Source organism: Myxine glutinosa, chromosome 9 (assembly GCF_964187855.1).
Source record: "Myxine glutinosa chromosome 9, kmMyxGlut1.1, whole genome shotgun sequence".
In the NCBI taxonomy this organism is placed as follows: domain Eukaryota; kingdom Metazoa; phylum Chordata; class Myxini; order Myxiniformes; family Myxinidae; genus Myxine; species Myxine glutinosa.
The window spans coordinates 125,051,574-125,069,971 of record NC_136269.1 but is presented as its reverse complement, the minus strand read 5'-3'; the positions used below and the strand labels follow the sequence as shown (position 1 = coordinate 125,069,971).

Here is an 18,398-nt window from a genome sequence, read left to right as displayed (position 1 = left end):
CATGAACCGAGTCTTATTTCACATTAGGTTGTTGACTTGTTATTACTGGAAAAACAAGAACAGGGGTTTCACCAGCAGGTGGGGTGTTTGATACAGGTGCGACAGACTTCTCGTCATTTTTCGGACAGAACCATTTCTTGTGCTCAAATTCTCCAAACGTGAAACAGTTAAGTGTATCAGAGCACATAGAAATCTGATAATGTGCATCGAAAGCCATTTCCTCCACTTTTTAGTACCATGTATACATTTCTCCGAAAAGTCATGACATGCTTTGCATTTTCCTCCTTAATTGCTATGGGGGTCATTAACCCTCGACAAAACGGTACCATATTCACTCAATGCTTCAATAATCAAATATATATAACCTTGGTTGGCTAACCCCCGCTCTAGTAGGGAAAATGGCCTTTAAAATGCATGTTGTTGTTGTATATTGTTACGGTCCGCGGATTGGATGTTATTTACCGAGCGGAGGTAACCGCGGCCGAACAGCTGTTCCCCGTTTCTTCCCGACTCACCCGATTCACCCAGACGTTGGCCAAATCGCGCTATGCCAAATCAATGATAGAAAGGACACGACGACTGGGAAAGATGAAACGACGCAAGGGGGGTACAGTTCTCAAGACCTCCGGAGGAGGGTATAATTACAGTGGTGGAGAAAAGGGGTAGATTACAAGGCAGAGTGAGGTAAAGACACAGAAGAGATGGGCACTTAAATACAGTCTTATCTATTCCCAGACAGACCACGGACAAACGGACAAGGTAGACTCACACGGGGATTGATGGCAGGAATGGACAGGTAGGTCGCTGGCACAAGGTGCACCTTGGCTCGGGGACAGGATTAAGCACGGTTCAAAGATGCAGGGAGGTCTCACAGCGCTCGGAGGTGGTCTTGCTTGCTCCAAGCTCAGCGCGCATCTGACGTCACCTCTCTCTCACTGCGCATGCTCAGCGGGGAGTGACACGCCCTCGGCTGGTTCGTTCCGCCCCAACTGGGGCCAGTCCGCAGCTTCCATTGGGTGCGGGGGTTACCGGGCTCCGCCCTTGACGAGGAGCCGACAGGGAGCCATGTTCTACCCCTGTTTGGTAACCCCGTCGAGCACATGTCCGATGGCGGCTCGTTGGGAAGGCCTGGTGTCCTCCCACCACTCCTACCAAGCCGGAGTGAGGACGCGCACTCCCTGCGCTCGTTGTTGTTGTTGTTGTTGTTGTTGTTGTTGTTGTTGTTGTTGAAGAGAACTGTGAGGAAGAGCTGCGGGGAGGTATTGGGAGGTCCTAAACTTCCTAACGGTGCCATACAATCACATTCTGGTGCAACGAAGGGTCAGAATTAATGGAAACGAATCCTTAACTGACATAGACTAAGAATAACTAGCAAGATGTCCTATAGTTGTCTACCTGAGATGCGGTGGACCTGGATGCGACATTTAATGGGGGAAATAGGGGGAGGTCGGGTCTACAGAGTGTTGTTTACAGAAAATGGGACTAGGGAATGGGGGATTGGGGAGAGTTGGGAAGTATTGAGGAAATAGGGGAATATTTACAAGCGGATATGGATGGATGCAAATCCCATATCCGCAACAATATATATATATATATATAAAATTAAGAACAGAGGAACATTTGAAATACCTTTTTTGTGTCGGGGTATCAGGTGGGTATACCACAGCAAAGTGACCAGAACCCACAATTAACCCCTGCTTGACTACACGGGAAACTGTAGCTACATGTAAAACAAAAATAACTGGAGACTTCATAGAGCACCTTATCCCATGCAGTGTTTAAGTATGTATTTCAATTGAAATAAAATAATGATTTTAAATGTGTAAAAATATCCGGAAGTTTAGTGTCATTGAAGTAGTCGTGTACACCACTTTATTCAACCTGTCCATGTACTGCAAAGCAGGAGGTTTAAGGAAGCGGAAGGAAGGCGATTTGTGTTCTCCACTATAGCGTTCAAATATATAATTAAATTGAAATAAAATAAAGATTGTAAATATGTATAAAAAAAGAGACAAAGTACTGCTAACCTACAAGTTCGTTTTCTGATTAATGTTCTGATTTTTATTTTAAATGTAGCTTTCGGTTGAAATTACGTTATTCCTCGATAATAAACTGACCTATGTAGGCGGACGGACGGACAGAAAGACAGACAGAAGTGTACCCCAATTGCTTAATCCCGTTTTTCGCTTTGTGAGTGTGGAGGTAACTAGAATAGCACTTGATAGAGCGCATACCTCCACCAGGATGAACAGTTTACATTTCGTATCCCACTGATAGGCCGGATCTGCATCCGGACCTGAACCAAAATCGAATTGGCTTGCTTTGTCACCTACGCAAATCATACACCAAGTTTTCTCATAACCCATCCATAACTTTTTGAAATATCATGCCGTATCTCGTTTTTGGCCCGATCTATCAATGGTGAAGAATCACTCCAAAATTATAGGATCCGCATCCAGAAGTTCCCCAAAATGTAAACATTTCGTCTTTGTCACACACTCAATCTGTCCACCAAGTTTCGTCCAAATCTGCCCACAACTAATATCCTGCTCACATATAACACAGACAAACTCGAGTGAATACATACTCTTAATCCACCTTCGGTGGCGGAGGTAACAATTTGTCTACTCGTATGTGCGTCAGCAAGAACATTTTCAATTCCAATCATATTCCCTCTACATATAACAATATCTTCCATGGATATACCTTTCAGAGGAGAACAAGCTAAACCATGCTTGTTTGAGAGATGCTCAATACAGCTTAATGGTTTCTATATACCGTTGCCATTTCTCAGGTGAAAGGACACTCCTTACCCACTTACCTCTCGACAGAAGAGGTTAACATAACTATAAGTAAAATGAAAGGATGAAACATATTTAACTTTATAATAAACGAAGATTAATAAACCAACATATATTAAGTGAAAAACGACAAAAACTAATTAGATTGCTAGACTTCAAGCAGAAAGAGCAAGAGAAATACATTTCCCCACGGAGCTGCCCAACCATAACCTTTTTCTTTGTGCCCTCTCTGGCCCTCTCACAATAAATATCAAATAAGGGCTAAACAAACACAGAGGGAATACAAAAATAAACCAAAAAAAAAAAAACAGACCAAACATAAACATCATGACCACACTAACACACATGCAGTTGCCATGTCACCCTGAAGACATGCGAGAGAGAGAGAGAGAGAGAGAGAGAGAGAGAGAGAGAGAGAGAGAGAGAGAGAGAGAAGGAAAGAGAGAAGGAAAGAGAGAAGGAAAGAGAGAAGGAAAGAGAGAAGGAAAGAAGGAGAAGGAAAGAAGGAGAAGGAAAGAAAGAAATTGAATATTGTATTGTCCTGTCAGCCTGAACTGTTAACACCGCTGGGTGACGAATGACCGATCTTTGTTACTCCCGAGGCGCGTAGCCGAAATTATGACGGTTGGTCCGTCGTGCGCGGGTGAAGGAACCAGAGTGCTTACGTTGACGGCCGCCACACGGGTTTATCCTCGGTCCCACGAACAGAGAAACACGACACAAAAATATAGAATGCAACACAATTATTTAATGAAAATAAATGTCATGCAATTAAAATGAAAGGTGAGGTAAAAACTATAATTCCTACTGTAAGGGACCCTCCACACAGACACAAAAACAGACAAGGGGAAAGATAATAGAAAATGAATTGTTTAAAGCCGGCCGGCACTCAGCTTTGCATCCCCAATGGCCTTTAGGAGCCTGGTGGTCGTTGGAACTCCGAGTCACCACGCGGGTAGCGCACAAGATGGCGCGGAGTCGCACCCGTAGCAGCCACCGGCATGAGGCAAGCAGACAGGATAGCCTCCTTTGCCTTGCTCGCGACCTCCTCTGTCTCCGAAGAGTACCACCGTCAACAACACCTCCTCCTCCGACTATTCAAAAGTCCCACAACAGCTCCGAAAGCTCTCCTCAAAAGCTCCACAAGAGCCAGCCGCAGCCGAGACCCAGGGTCCGACGCGCTCTTCCTCTTTCCTCCTGCTCCAACCTTCTCGCTCTGACATCACCTGTCCAATTGCTCAAGTTCTATTACATCACTCCATGTCCTCCCGACCAATGACAAAGCTCGGGGCATGGCCTGTCGGTTACGATCCCTTGGAGGCGGAGTTTAGCCGTCGTTCGGGAATGTTCAGCTTCTGTCGGAAATTATGGGGCGGTTGGGCGGGGTTTACTTGCCGATCGTAATGTCCGGGTACTGTCGGCGATTATGTCGGTTGTTGTGGTTTAATGGGCGCTTGTTGTAATTGTTGTTGTTGTAATTGTAAAAACAACACGGAAAAATCACAGAAGGCAATCACATACTGGGAGAACTAGCCTTAGACCCTACCTAGTTAGCATAACACCATCCCCCGTGTGGTGACATGTAAACTATCTTAAGCTCTCTGTTTTTCAACTTAAATACATCGAGATTGACTTCCTACTCACATGCGGTCCATGCGGCCCTACACAGTTCTATCTCCACTGTGGTATATCATCCCATACCCCCACAAACGTAACAATATGTTTATGGCAGTCACTTCATGCAGCAAGATGAATGCTTTGGCTTGCAGACATGGATAGTGCATATTCCAATGTCAAGGCTTGAATGAAGAGTGATAAAGTGAAACGGAGACAGGTACGAGGAAAAACCTCCTGACATTAGTACGTTGCATACACATCGGCCTATGGATTCCTGTACCACTGAAGGCACTGCAGGGTTCACTATGTTAACAAATATAATTTCGTTCAAAATTTTGGTAGATTAGCAAAACTATACATTTTTGGAATACTCAGAGCATGAGGAATCCAAAAATTAATGTTTACATTTGCGTAGACACCTTTGCGAAAATGACACTCAGGACAGTGATGAAGATAGTCAGGTTCACTATGTTAACAAATATAATTTCTTTCAAAATTTTGGGATTAGCAAACCTGTACATTTTTGGAATCTTCAGAGCATGGAGAATCTGAAAATCAATGTTGGCATTTGCACAGACACCTGCATGGCCGCCATTTTGGATTTTGAAAATGGCCGCCATAAAATACATATTTTGCGCGATCTCTGCTTCTAGTCAACCTAGAGACTTAATTAAATATGCTAATCCTATGTTTTCTGGGTCAAGGAATCCAATAAAGGCCTCAAAATAGTGCTCAGGATTATAGAAAAGCAACAAACAAAGGTAATTGAAAACCATTGTCTTTATATTTGTGATATAACTGTATTACATAATGCATGATATTGCAAGTCCTTTGAAGTTATAGGTTGTTATAGGAAGTTATAGGTAGTATCAGATTGAACTATAAGTCCTATACACAGGATCTACGAGGTCTATACCGTTCAGGAATATGCTTTTACAGATCTTCATCACTGTCCTGAGTGTCATTTTCGCAAAGGTGTCTACGCAAATGTAAACATTAATTTTTGGATTCCTCATGCTCTGAATATTCCAAAAATGTATAGTTTTGCTAATCTACCAAAATTTTGAACGAAAAAACATAGTGAACCTGACTACAAGTTGTAAGCAGAATCTAGGAGGCAAAATAATCATTTGAATATAATGCATGTGAATATTAAGGTTAAAAAGTAAAATTAACAGGAAAAAAGGATCAGAGAAAAGCTAGAAACAACCAATACAAGGAGCTGATCCTCTAGGTCTCCCGCCTTTGGGGTGGCATGAGAAATAGATCTGTGTAATACGAAAGCTAAATCTTGAACATTTAAAAAAATATCGCCCACACAAGCCAAATTACTGAGATGGTTGCCATGGCAACATAATTTGGCCAATCACCACATGGTCTAATCAAGTTGAGATAATGTCATGGGGAACATATATATATATATATATATATATATATATATATATATATATATATATATATATATATATATATATATATATATATATATATATATATATATATATATATATATATATATATACATATATATATATATATATATATATATATATATATATATATATATATATATATATACGTATATATATATATATATATATATATATACAGTCGTGTGAAAAAGTAAGTACACCCCATGTAAAGTTTTGACTTTTTCAACATATTTCAACATACAGCTATTTGATCTTCATTTCAACAATATTGATAGATAAAGGTAATATAATATAACAAATATCATGAAACATTTACATTTTGTAGTCCATTGTTTAATTTAAATAAACATAAATGCAAATTTCGCATGTGGAAAAAGTAAGTACACCTTTGGCTCTAATAGGTGGTATTGCCCCCTTTGGCAGAAACAACCTCAAGTAGGCGTTTCTTATAACTGTCTACCAGTCTCTGACATCGACTGGGAGAAATTGTTTCCCACTCCTCCATGCAGAATTCTTTCAGCTGTGCGATGTTTGAGGGGTTTCTTGCATGCACAGCTCGTTTCAAATCCCTCCACAACATCTCGATGGGATTTAGATCCGGGCTTTGACTTGGCCATTCCAGAACCCTCCATTTATTTCCTTTCAGCCATTCCTTGGTGGATTTACTGGTATGTTTAGGGTCATTGTCATGTTGCAAGGTCCACCTTCGGTTGAGCTTCAACTTTCCGACAGATGGCCTCACATTATCCTCAAGCACCCTCTGGTACAATGAAGAAATCATCGTGGATTATATGATGGTGAGCTGCCCAGGCCCTGATGCAGCAAAGCTGCCCCAAACCATAATATTTCCACCACCATACTTTACAGTTGGTATCAGCTTCTTGTGGTCAAATGCTGTCTTTGGTTTTCGCCAAACATGTCTTCTGGTACTGTGGCCAAATAGCTCTACCTTTGACTCATCTCTCCATAGCACATTGTTCCAGAAGTGCTGGTCTTTGGCCTCGGTGTTCATTGGCAAACTTTAGTCTTGCCCTGATATTCTTTCTGTACAACAAAGGTTTCCTCCTGGCACACCTCCCATGTAGATCAAATTTGTGCAGCCTCTTTCTAATGGTAAACTCGTGCACTTTGACATCAACAGTGGCAAGAGCTACCTGTAGGTCCCGTGATGACATTCTGGGGTTCTTAGAGACTTCTTTCAGCATCTTGCAGTCTGCTCTCGGGCTGAACTTGCTGGGGTGGCCTGGCCTGAACAAGTTGGCAGTTGTTTGGAATCTTCTCCACTTGTAGATGATCTTCCGGACAGTCGAATGATTGATTTCAAATTGTTTGGAGATCTTTTTAAATCCCTTCCCAGACTCGTAGGCATCTATAACCTTCTTTCTGAAGGCCTCAGAGAACTCTTTTGATCTAGGCATGGTGACGCCGCACACTTCAACAACAAAGAGCAAACCAAACTAAATGTCTGAGGTTTAAAAAGACAGGTTCCTCCAATATCCTCTCCAACGATGTTCTAATCATTTGCACCTGAGCTGGTGCACCTGATTCTAATTTTAGGTATTTGAAGTAGTGTTAAATGTAGGGGTGTACTTACTTTTTCCACATGCAAAATTTGCATTTATGTTTATTTAAATTATACAATGGACTACAAAATGTAATTGTTTCATGATATTTGTTATATTATATCACCTTTATCTTTCAATATTGTTGAAATTAAGATCAAATAGCTGTTTGTTGAAATATGTTGAAAAAGTCAAAACTTTACATGGGGTGCACTTACTTTTTCACGTGACGGTATATATATATATATATATATATATGTATCTGCAATATGAAAGCTAAATGGTCAACGTGTTTTTTAAATATCACGTACTCAAAATTACATGGACAGATGGTCAGTTGGCCGGTTGGACGTAGTTCATTTTGATGACCCCTATCTTCTACTTTGCCGGAGGGGTGATGGACAAAAACAGCAAGAGAGAGAGAGAAACTGTGTAGTGGTGGTTAAGGTGAATAGTTCCACCCATTGTGACAACAATGAACTGCAAGGACAATGAACAACCAGAATTGTGATATGACTTGTGTGGTTGGAGATGGTGCTTGCTCCAAAAGATCTGTTTCAGAGGGCCACATTAATATACCGTCTCATGGTGCTCCGCCCGAAGGCAGGTTGTACTGTCAAGCAGCCCCACAGCAAGCGTTACACTGGATGGTTTGCCTTAGTCTTCCCAGCGGTAGGGCAGGTATTCTGCTATTTGTCCAGCGTAACACAATGACTCGCCTACTCTTCATTGAAGGCCATTGTGGTACCTTTAACATCCATCAGCTAATGCCAACAGATGGGCACTCCCAGCGTAACATCCAGCTGAGGGGTAGAACAACCATCCAACGCCCTGTGTGCTAAGCACCAATCAGACAGTTTATAGTCAGGTGGAGAATCAAACCCAGACAGGTCAAAGGTACATTAAGGTAGAAAAGACCGAGTTCATTTCATCAACTAGTACACCTGCTCACTACGGGAGCGGCAGAGGGAGTCATGTTATTATACTTTTATTACTGCCAATTATTATTACTTTTGCAATATGTTAGATCAGGTCATTGAAATAAAAAATCAGGTCAAAAAACCTTCGATGCTTTGTTCTCAAACAGACTCAAGCCCAGTTCCTAAAACCATGATCAGCAAAAGAATGGCCATCATACAGGCCTAGATAAGCAGAATGCCCATTATGCATGCCTAGATAAGCATAATCCCAATCGTACATGCTTGGATAATTAAACGGAATGCCAATCATACATAAGCAGAATATCCGAGCGCATGGATATATTCACTTATGGACCCTGATATTGAGGCGATACAATGTGGTGGATATCTAAAAGAGAATGCCGACATAGCTGGCTGTGAAGTTTACACCTCGGAAAGACATTATTTGTAGCAAAAAAGATAGAAGAAGAGGATTCTGATGAGAAAGAGGATTCTGATAAGAAAAACGATCTCTTCATTGGAAATAAATATTTAACAGACTCGGGTAAAGGAAAAGGACGATTAGTAATCAGATGGAGCTGTGTTGAACAAAAGGACCAAGGAGGTGTTTTCCAAAGAGAAAGAAAGGTGGACGTCTTGCTCCACCTTTGCCATGACTGGTGTGTTCGTGCCTCACTTGAGTTACATCTCTTAAGTAAATTTGACTTCGGATTACACCCAACTGCTGTTGGGACTTTGATCGATCAGAGGACCTTATTTTTGTGACGCAAACTTTGATGAGATGACACGAACTCAAAGAAACTGAAAATAAATATTCATGGTGATTGATTACCCTGGGCAGGTGGATTATGACATATGCAGTTTACAAGTGGGAAGACGGAAGCCATACAGTTCCATCTTGGTTTCATCAGACCACAGAATCTTGTTTCTCACAGTCTGAGAGTCCTTTAGGTGCTTTTTTGCAAACTCCAAGCGGGCTTTCATGTGTCTTTCACTGAGGAGAGGCTTCCGTCTGGCCACTCTGCCATAAAGCCCAGATTGGTGGAGTGTTGCAGTGATGGTTGTCCTTCTGGAAGTTTCTCCCATCTCCACACAGGATCTCTGGAGCTCAGCCAGAGTGACCATCGGGTTCTTGGGCACCTCTCTTACCAAGGCCCTTCTCCCCCGATTGCTCAGTTTGGCCGGGCGGCCAGCTCTAGGAGAGTCCTGGTTGTTCCAAACTTCTTCCATTTAAGAACTACTGAGGCCACTGTGCTCTTGGGAACCTTCAATGCAGCAGAGATTTTTTTTGTAGGCTTCCCCAGATAGGTGCCTCGACACAATCCTGTCTCTGAGCTCTGCAGGCAGTTCCTTCGACCTCATGGCTTGGTTTTTGCTCTGATATGCATTGTCAGCTGTGAGACCTTATATAGACAGGTGTGTGCCTTTCCAAATCATGTCCAATTAATTGAATTTACCACAGGTGGACTCCAATCAAGGTGTAGAAACATCTCAAAGACGATCAAGAGAAATGGGAGGCACCTGAGCTAAATTTCAAGTGTCATAGCAAAGGGTATGAATACTTATGTCAATGTGATATTTCAGTTTTTTCTTTTTAATAAATTTGCAAAACTTTCTAAAATCCTGTTTTCTCTTTGTCATTATGGGGTATTGAGTGTAGATTGATGAGGGAAAAAATGAATTTAAATGATTTCAGCATAAGGCTGCAACATAACAAAATGTGAAAAAAGTGAAGGGGTCTGAATACTTTCTGAATGCACTGTATTTTAACTACAGTTTGGTGTTTGAGATAATTAACTTTCTGTGGTAATTAATTTTGTGTTGGAAGTACATCGGTTTGGTCTACAGCCTTTTTGACTTAGAATTTACATCTTGATTTGATCTTCTGAGGTTCTAATTCATTCGTTTTTCTCTTCCTTGATCATACCCATTCTAACTAGGAAAACATGCCATCAGTGAAGCATTCCTCTTGTCCTCCACCCAGACAAAATCACCAGGTTTCGGACACTCCTGATGCCAAATCCCCAATTCAGGAGTCCGCACCTGATGACAAATCCCCAATTCAGGAGTCTATACCTGGTGGTCATGACGAGGTACCCCAGAAAAGTGCATCTAATGTCAAACCAACGAGTCCTGAGCCTCCAAGTGCAACAAAAGGTATGGATTAAGGCTTTGAATACGGATGTTAACGTTTCATCGGGAGACGGAGTGCCATAATGAGATTTCCAGGCCAAAAAATTTTTTCAGTCTTTTTGCACCGAATAATTTCTGCAGAGGCGACTACGTCTTGCCTTTTATGGGTCAATGATTGGCTGTGAGACTTCGACAATTGGCTTTCCGCGGCATATCGCGAACTTGCAAAAGCGAAACACAACCGTCTCGTAATAAACGAATGGGAATTCTGAATTTGTATTTGCTCCATGGTGTTGGATTTTATCCTATAAAGTTGTAAAGTTTAAAACTCCATGATTATCAAACATTAGCAAATCGCTTTTAGAAATCTGACCGTTGGTTGCCTTTAATCAGATCTGCAGAGTGAGCGGAGGTTGCTCGGCGCTAATCCGCATCCGCACGCTTGTAGACCTTACGGTGGACCCGAAGCATTCGAACTGCAGGGGGCGCACCCTGCTAGGCAAACGCACACATACACAGTTGACAAGAGGCGAAGAAGGTCGAATTTCCAGGGTTAAGATTATGGTGACTGTGGGCGTTGTGGGGGTGGGTGACAGGGACAGTGTTTAAGGCCTAGTTGGGTGCCATGATGGCTTGGACAGGTCATAGGATGTCCTGCATTAGCAGACTGAAATGACCATATTCACAAGTATTTTTCTAAATATCCTTTATGAGGTGATGGAGGTGAAATTTTGCCTTTGTACCGGCTCAAAAAAGGCACTTGCATCATTTCTTCATTTTCTGCTGAAAACGAAGGCTCAGATGGCCAACGTTTTTGTTTGAAAGATGCTGTGGTCTTTTAGTATCCGCAAGCCACTACAAACAAAATCAAGACTCTCTGCTCACCTTCACTCCTTCATTCCTCTTTTCTCCCGCCTCCGGAAGAAACTCCCTCACTCTCTTCAATCCCACTCATCCCTCCAGGTCTTTAAAACAGCTGTTCACCACCATCTCTTATCTTCCCCCATCCAAAACCTTGATCTTTTCTATCCCCATTAATTCACCCCAGATCCACTTTTTTGAAATACCGACTTCTTTCCTGGAAGTCCTAGCAGTGTCCATATGTTTTATACCTCTCCCACCACCCCCCTCCCCCTTTTCCCACACCTCCTCCGCCCAAACCCTCTCCCTCCCACAGATCTCCCGATGTCCCTGTTCTCAAATGTTTTACTTTGTGCTTCCCCCTCTCTCCCCATCTTCTCTCCCGCTCCCTTTATTTCGTCTTATGTGTCCGTTTGTTTTTGTTTTTTGTCATTAATGTTAGCTCTTACACGAGCCTCGATCTTCTATACAAAAAAACCCCCAAAAAACACACAAGGCAGCAATTTCAACATTCTATCTCAAATGTATACTTAAGAATGGAGCACCCAGCACAGTCATTGTATAATTCGATCCCATTCTTATAGGAATTGCTCGCGGATCGAGGCAGCTCCTTCACAAACGCACTCATAGTGAACTGTACACAGATTCAAAGTGGGAGGCCAGCTAGCTACTAATCTTTGAACTTCCTGGTCCTGGAGTTCGATCGTCAGTGGTATCAAATGTAATCGACAAAAATTGCTCTTCTGTTGAGGTTCCAGCATGCAACTGAGACGCTGCATCTGCCGGGCATGCAGTCTGTGGGAAAGGGACATAAAGCCGTCTTAGTTGCATTAATGCGGATATAGAAATATCCTACGGTATGTTTCACAGTAGTGGGCCCTCGAGTCGTTACATTGGCCACATAGTCTCTGGCAATGAGTTAAATGAGATATGGATTTTAATCACTACAGGGCATGGCTCTTTAGCGGAGGTTAAATAGGATGTGGATGCTAGGTGTTTAGGGCACATTGATGGAGGAGGTTACAAGGAATAGATTTAGTTCAGTCGATAAACAAAGCGTGGGATGCAGATACGGTACAACAAGTATGAGAAGCAAAATATCCATGCTTCCTTGGATTTCCTTGCAATGAATGAACTAGATGGAAATGAAAATAAAATCAGACAAGTCAGGAGACGAAGATGGTTCACGAGCGAGCGGTATTCAATGACAAAGGACGGACCATAACCGAAACAGGCCCGGACAGGCCAGGCCCGGAAATGTCAAAACGAAGGTTACTGACCTTGAAATGAGATAGAAAATAATGTATAATCAGTTATGAGGTTAGTTAGCTACACAATACCGAAAATTCGATTCGATTCCGCCAACTTTGAAAATTTGACCTTTGTGACCTTCAAAGGTCAAAGGTCGAAGATTCTGAAATTTGTTGGAAAACTTGTATTTCATGATGTATGTGATAATATAAGATCATGTACGACATTTCACCCTATCAGGAAGCGAACAATGTAATAAAACCATCAAAAATTGACCTTTCTAAATTTCGTGACCTTGTGACCTTGACCTTGGGGCGAAAATGAAAAATCGAGCTCCTTGGGGCTAGACACATGACATTGGCCTAATCAAATACCGAAACACCTGTCAGATTCCCCCAACTCCCTCGGAGAAGATGTAGCTTGAAATCGATTACCCCCTAAAAAGACATCTTTTTCGGGCATGGCTCCACCCACAATGGGCGCAATATGCCCACTCTAGGCAGGACACAACTAGATCATGATATCAACCTCCCACCCAAGTTTCATCAAGATCGGATGATATCGGGTAGTTATGCTGTGGACAGACAGACAGACAGACACACACCCATGACGAATATAGTGGTCACTCTGTTTGATAACTCGTGAACCAATTTTTGTTTTTATTGTAATCAATTGAGCATTTGGCAGAGACAGGCTGAATACCGTCCAAGACTAATTGATGATTTAGACTTTTGAAATCCCAGAATGCTGTTCCGCACCACTCTTTTTGACCTGATTAATGATCAGTACTGTTATTTCTGTCATCTTGCTGTTGGATAACTTTATTGCCTCTGCTCTTGATGCGCCAGGAACACCAAGTATGATCCGAGAAGAACCTGGAGCGGTCCCTTCTCGTGGAATGGCGGAGCAAGCGATGGCACACAATGGTAAGGTTGGTGTACAAGCTGGCACTCGCATTTTGTTGTCGCAATCATTAGTGATCAGAGTTTGGTACTCGTTCTCTTCCAAATTTCGAAATTTGTGCCAATAGTTGTAAAATATAATTGAGGGTACACTCTAAACTTTGTAAATCGAATCCGCCTTGAAATCAACTTATCAAGTGCAACTTTTGCATCATATGATCGTCTTCGATCGTTTCACTTCCTGTACCTGCTGACTTTGGTTCAACGAAAAATAATATTTTCTGGAAGAGGCACTGATGAGTTATTAAAAGGCACTTCTATCATTACCTCTGCCACCGAAGATGGACAGAGGCTGTGTTTTCAACCCCTGTCTGCAGGTCTCTCTGTCTGTCGGTGAGCGAGATATCTCAAAACGTTATGGACGTATTCGTTTGAAATTTAGTGGACAGGTTGGGTGTGTGACGAGTACAAATTGATTCAACTTTGGTGAAGATCCGGATGCAATGTTTAAAAAAAAAATTCAAGTCATTCTTCACAATGGAGAGATGGGAACAAAAACGATATGTAGCATGATATCTCAAAATGTGTACGGATTATGACGAAACTTGGTGGATGAGTTTGTTTGGTCACAAGAACAAGTCGATTCGATTTTGTTTCAAATCCGAATCCAGATCCGGCCTATCAGTGGGATACAAAACGTAAACTGTTCAGGCTGGCGGAGGTGTGCTCTCTACTGAGTGCTGTTCAAGTTCTAAAGGATGATTCTAAATAAAGGGTGATTCCAATGGGTTCTAAAGGGTAATTCTAAAGGGTAATTTTAAGGGGTTCTAAAGGGTAATTTTAAGGAGTTCTAAAGGGTAATTTTAAGGAGTTCTAAAGGGTAATTTTAAGGAGTTCTAAAGGGTAATTTTAAGGTGTTCTAAAGAGTAATTCTAATGGGTTTCGTTTGTTTCTAGGCTTCGTCTTTCATATTATAAATACTAAATTGAACCTCTTTTTTTTCCTTTTTTTTTGTATGCAAGATCGAGCCTCGTGTAAGAGCTAACATTAATCACAAAAAAAATAAACGGACACACTAAACATTCAATAAAGGGAGCGGGCGACCAGATGGGGAGAGAGAGGGAAGCAGAAAAGTACAACAGTAGAGAACAGGGACATCGGGAGATCTGGGGGAGGGAGAGGGCTTGGGGGGAGGAGGCATGGGAAGGGGGTGGGGAGTGGGAGAGGTATAAAACACATGGATACTGCTAGGACTTCCAGGAAAGAAGTCAGTATTTCCAAAAAGTGGATCTGGGGTGAATTAATGGGGGTAGAAAAGATCAAGGTTTTGGATGGGGGAAGATAAGAGATGGTTGTGAACTGCTGTTTTAAATACCTGGAGGGAGGAGTGGGATTGCAAGTTGTTCCAGAGGTGGGAGTAAAGTGCCGATCAGACACTATTGCGATTTTTTCCCCTTTCCTTACTGCAAATGAAGCTTACATACGACGTTCCATCAAAATTGCCAAAACGACAAGATGTGCGACTTGATTCCCAAATTGATCCAAATGACCTCCGTTTGGTGTTTAACACAAGTAACAACACCATGTCATGAACGTTGTGGGAGTAGAGGAGTTTAGAAATGATGGGAAATGGAAAATAGGTATTTCTAATAGCAGTTGCTATTATGAGACCTAGTCTTTGTGTGAACATTTTGAAATACAGGTGATCCAACTGTAAAGGCATGCCTTTTATGAATTTGCATAAATCTATAAGTGTTTGGTTTAAACATTTGAATAAAATAATTATACATGCTTGCATTTGATCCCACTCCCAGGATTGTTGTGTTGAGTTTTGTTTGTAATGCATATATGTATGTGTGTGCATGTGTATGAAGAGCTTAGATTCAAAATGCTCCATATGCCATTTTGGCCATTTTGGGAAAATCACTAAGTATTCACACCCATTGACTTTTTTCACATTTTGTGTTACAACCTGAATTTAAAATGGATTGAATTGAATTTTTTTTTGTCACTGATCTACACATACTAACTATCCTGTAATGTTAAAGTGGACATTTGTTTTGAATTTTTAACGAAATAAATTAAAATGAAATACAGATATATCTAATTTACATAAGCATTCAACACCCTGAGACAACACTTCATAGAAGCGCCTTTGGCAGCGATTACAGCTTTGAGTCTTCTTGGATTTTGGGAGCTGCTCCCATTCTTCCTCGCAGATTTGCTCAACCTCTGTCAAGTTGGATGGGGAGCGTTGCTGAAGAGCAATCTTCAAGTCTTTCCACAGATTCTCAATGGGTTTCAAGTCTGGGCTTTGGCTGGGACACTCATGGACTTTCATGTTCTTGTTCTGAAGCCATTCCAGCGGTCATTGTCCTGTTGGAACGTAAATCTTCATCACAGTCTACGGTCTTTTGCACTCTGAAGCAGGTTCTCCTCAAGGATTTGCCTATATTTGGCTCTATTCATTGTTCCCTCTATCCTTACAATTCTCCCAGTCCCCTGCCACTGAAAAGCATCCCCAAAGCATGATGCTGACACCACCATGCTTCACTATGACAGGGATGGTGTTAAATGGGTGATAAGCTGTGCTCGGTTTCTGCTAGATGTAGCGCTTTACATTCAGGCCAAAGAGTTCAATGATGAATGATGAAAGATGTTCAATTTCATTTGACCACATAATTTTTTGCCTCATGCTGTCAGAGTCATTCACATGCCTTTTTGCAAATTTCATGCTTGCTGCCATGTGCCCTTTTCTCAGGAGTGGCTTCCATCTGGCCATTCTCCTATAAAGGCTAGATTTGTAAAGGGCTGCAGAGACTTTGTCTGTTACATATTTATGTGAATGTATGTGAATTACCATTCAGGTCTTTGCTTATCCATGTGTAGTAGATTAAGGGTTGTTGTGGTTGGAGGGTCAGGAGCCCTTCTGAAAAAGTGTCCGGAAACGGAAGTGACCGGAAACGGAAGAGGAAAAGACACGAGGAAGAAAAGCGACGAGGATTCTTTTTCCTCGCCCCGCTCCGACGAAAGGTGGGATTGATATTGAGCCGTGTGGAAAAGCGGCGTTCCCGAGCCCGTCTGGCGAGAGGAGTTACCGGGACGGATACCTGCCCGGTGGACGTCAAACTGTCGTGTGGCCGTGCACCGACCCAGCGTCTGGCACCGTTCGCGACGCCGTCTAAAAAGACGCGTACGGGTCGCACGTTGGGGCCTAACACGCGTTGCAAGCGGCGTGGGGCTTTTTGCTTGCTTTACCGTACCCGCGTCGCGTGGCCACGAGGGGCTGCAGCCGGGGTGCCTGGTACGATACCTGCCCGGTGGAAACACGTCCACCCAGGGTTCGTTCAACCGCCCGAGTGCGGCGACGCCGACCATCATCTTGGTCAGGAGGGGCCCAGAGACATTGTGCGGGACCGAGACCAAAAGGGGGTCGTGAGTACCAACGGGGACACACCCATATAAGATGGCCATCTTAATCATATAGGGAATTGATTGTGGATTGGGAATTGTTGATGGTTGTTTGTTGTTGATTGCTCGGGGAAAATATCCGTGATTGTATCATTGAAATTGTATGATATCCTTACCCTTGAAATATATCATTGAACATCAGTTTCTCTTGGGTGGAATTCATAGGGATTGCGTTGCGAAAGCGCATATATACTACTACTTTCTGGCGAAGTTCCTCTCACGGTCCGGGGGTCACCGAGACCAGGTAGTCACCGAGGGGACCACGTAACAGAATTGGGGGCTCGTCCAAATTACGATTTGCGGATTCGCAATTGGGTCTACGTCCGGGATCTAAAATTGTATAAAATAATAAAATAATATTTTTATTAATTAAAATTTATTAATTAAGTATTAATTGGAAAATTTTTGGGGAAATTGGGGTAAAGTCTTGGGTGAAGGTTAACAGGTGTTAACGATAGTCACCATGGCGTTTGTGGCACAGAACTTTGCGGTAACACCGAGTGAGGCACAGTTCCGAGCGTTACTAAAGTCGGACATCTTGAAATTGGCCAAACATTTTAACTTGGAGGTCCGAACTAATTTGAGGAAGGCAGAGTTGCAGGCCACGGTGATACAATCTATGGTGGGATTAGGAACATGGGACGAGTTAGCCTGGGAGTGGCTACCCAAAGAACCAGAAGACGTTGAGCTCCGGAAACTGGAGTTGCAATTACGGAGCCAGGAACGGATCAAAGAAGAAGAAAGGAAAGCAGAAGAGAGGAGAGAAGAGAAACAAGCAGAGGAAAGGAGAGTGGAAAGAGAACTCCAGGAAAGGTTAAAAGAAGAAGAAAGGAAAGCAGAAAAGGAAAGAGCAGAAGAAGAAAGGAAAGCAGAAAAGGAAAGAGCAGAAGAAGAAAGGAAAGCAGAAGAGAGAAGAGAAGAGAAACAAGCACAAGAAAGGAGAGTGGAACGAGAACTCCAGGAAAGGTTAAAAGAAGAAGAAAGGAAAGCAGAAAAGGAAAGAGCAGAAGAAGAAAGGAAAGCAGAGGAGAGGAGAGAAGAGAAACAAGCAGAGGAGAGGAGAGCTGCAAGGGAACTCGAAGCAGAGGAGAGAAAAGCAGAAAGGGAATTAAAGGAACGTGACATGGAGCTTCGGCAGGAAATTAAATTCAAGGAGCTGGAGTTAATGAGAGAACGGGGAGAGGCACCACCCTTGCTGACGGGGTCGACACCTAACCAGAAAACCTGGGATGTGGGCAGACATGTGAGGCTGGTTCCACCGTTCAGTGAAAAGGAAGTCGCGAAAGTTTTTCCACACTTTGAGAAAGTGGCTCGACAATTAAACTGGCCGGAGGAGGCCTGGACCATACTCGTGCAAAGTGTGCTGGTGGGAAAAGCTCAAGAGATTTATTCGGCGCTACCAATGGACCAATGTGCAGATTATGAGGTACTGAAGAAGCACATCCTC

General features: G+C 42.5%; 1 protein-coding gene across 12 annotated transcripts in view; it reads left to right on the top strand.

Annotated features, from left to right (window-relative positions):
• The window catches only part of LOC137434974 (receptor-interacting serine/threonine-protein kinase 2), a 113,227-nt gene that overhangs the window by 46,983 nt on the left and 47,846 nt on the right, over positions 1-18,398 (top strand). For all 12 annotated transcript variants that reach the window (XR_013624604.1, XR_010985980.2, XR_010985983.2 and 9 more), the window contains exons 8-9: positions 10,274-10,490; positions 13,427-13,504. Coding sequence is in view for 6 of the 12 variants with exons in the window: in XM_078784882.1 (XP_078641008.1) it covers positions 10,274-10,490; positions 13,427-13,504 (295 nt within the window). In the remaining 6 variants the exon portion in view is untranslated. The remainder of the gene's footprint in view (positions 1-10,273; positions 10,491-13,426; positions 13,505-18,398) is intronic.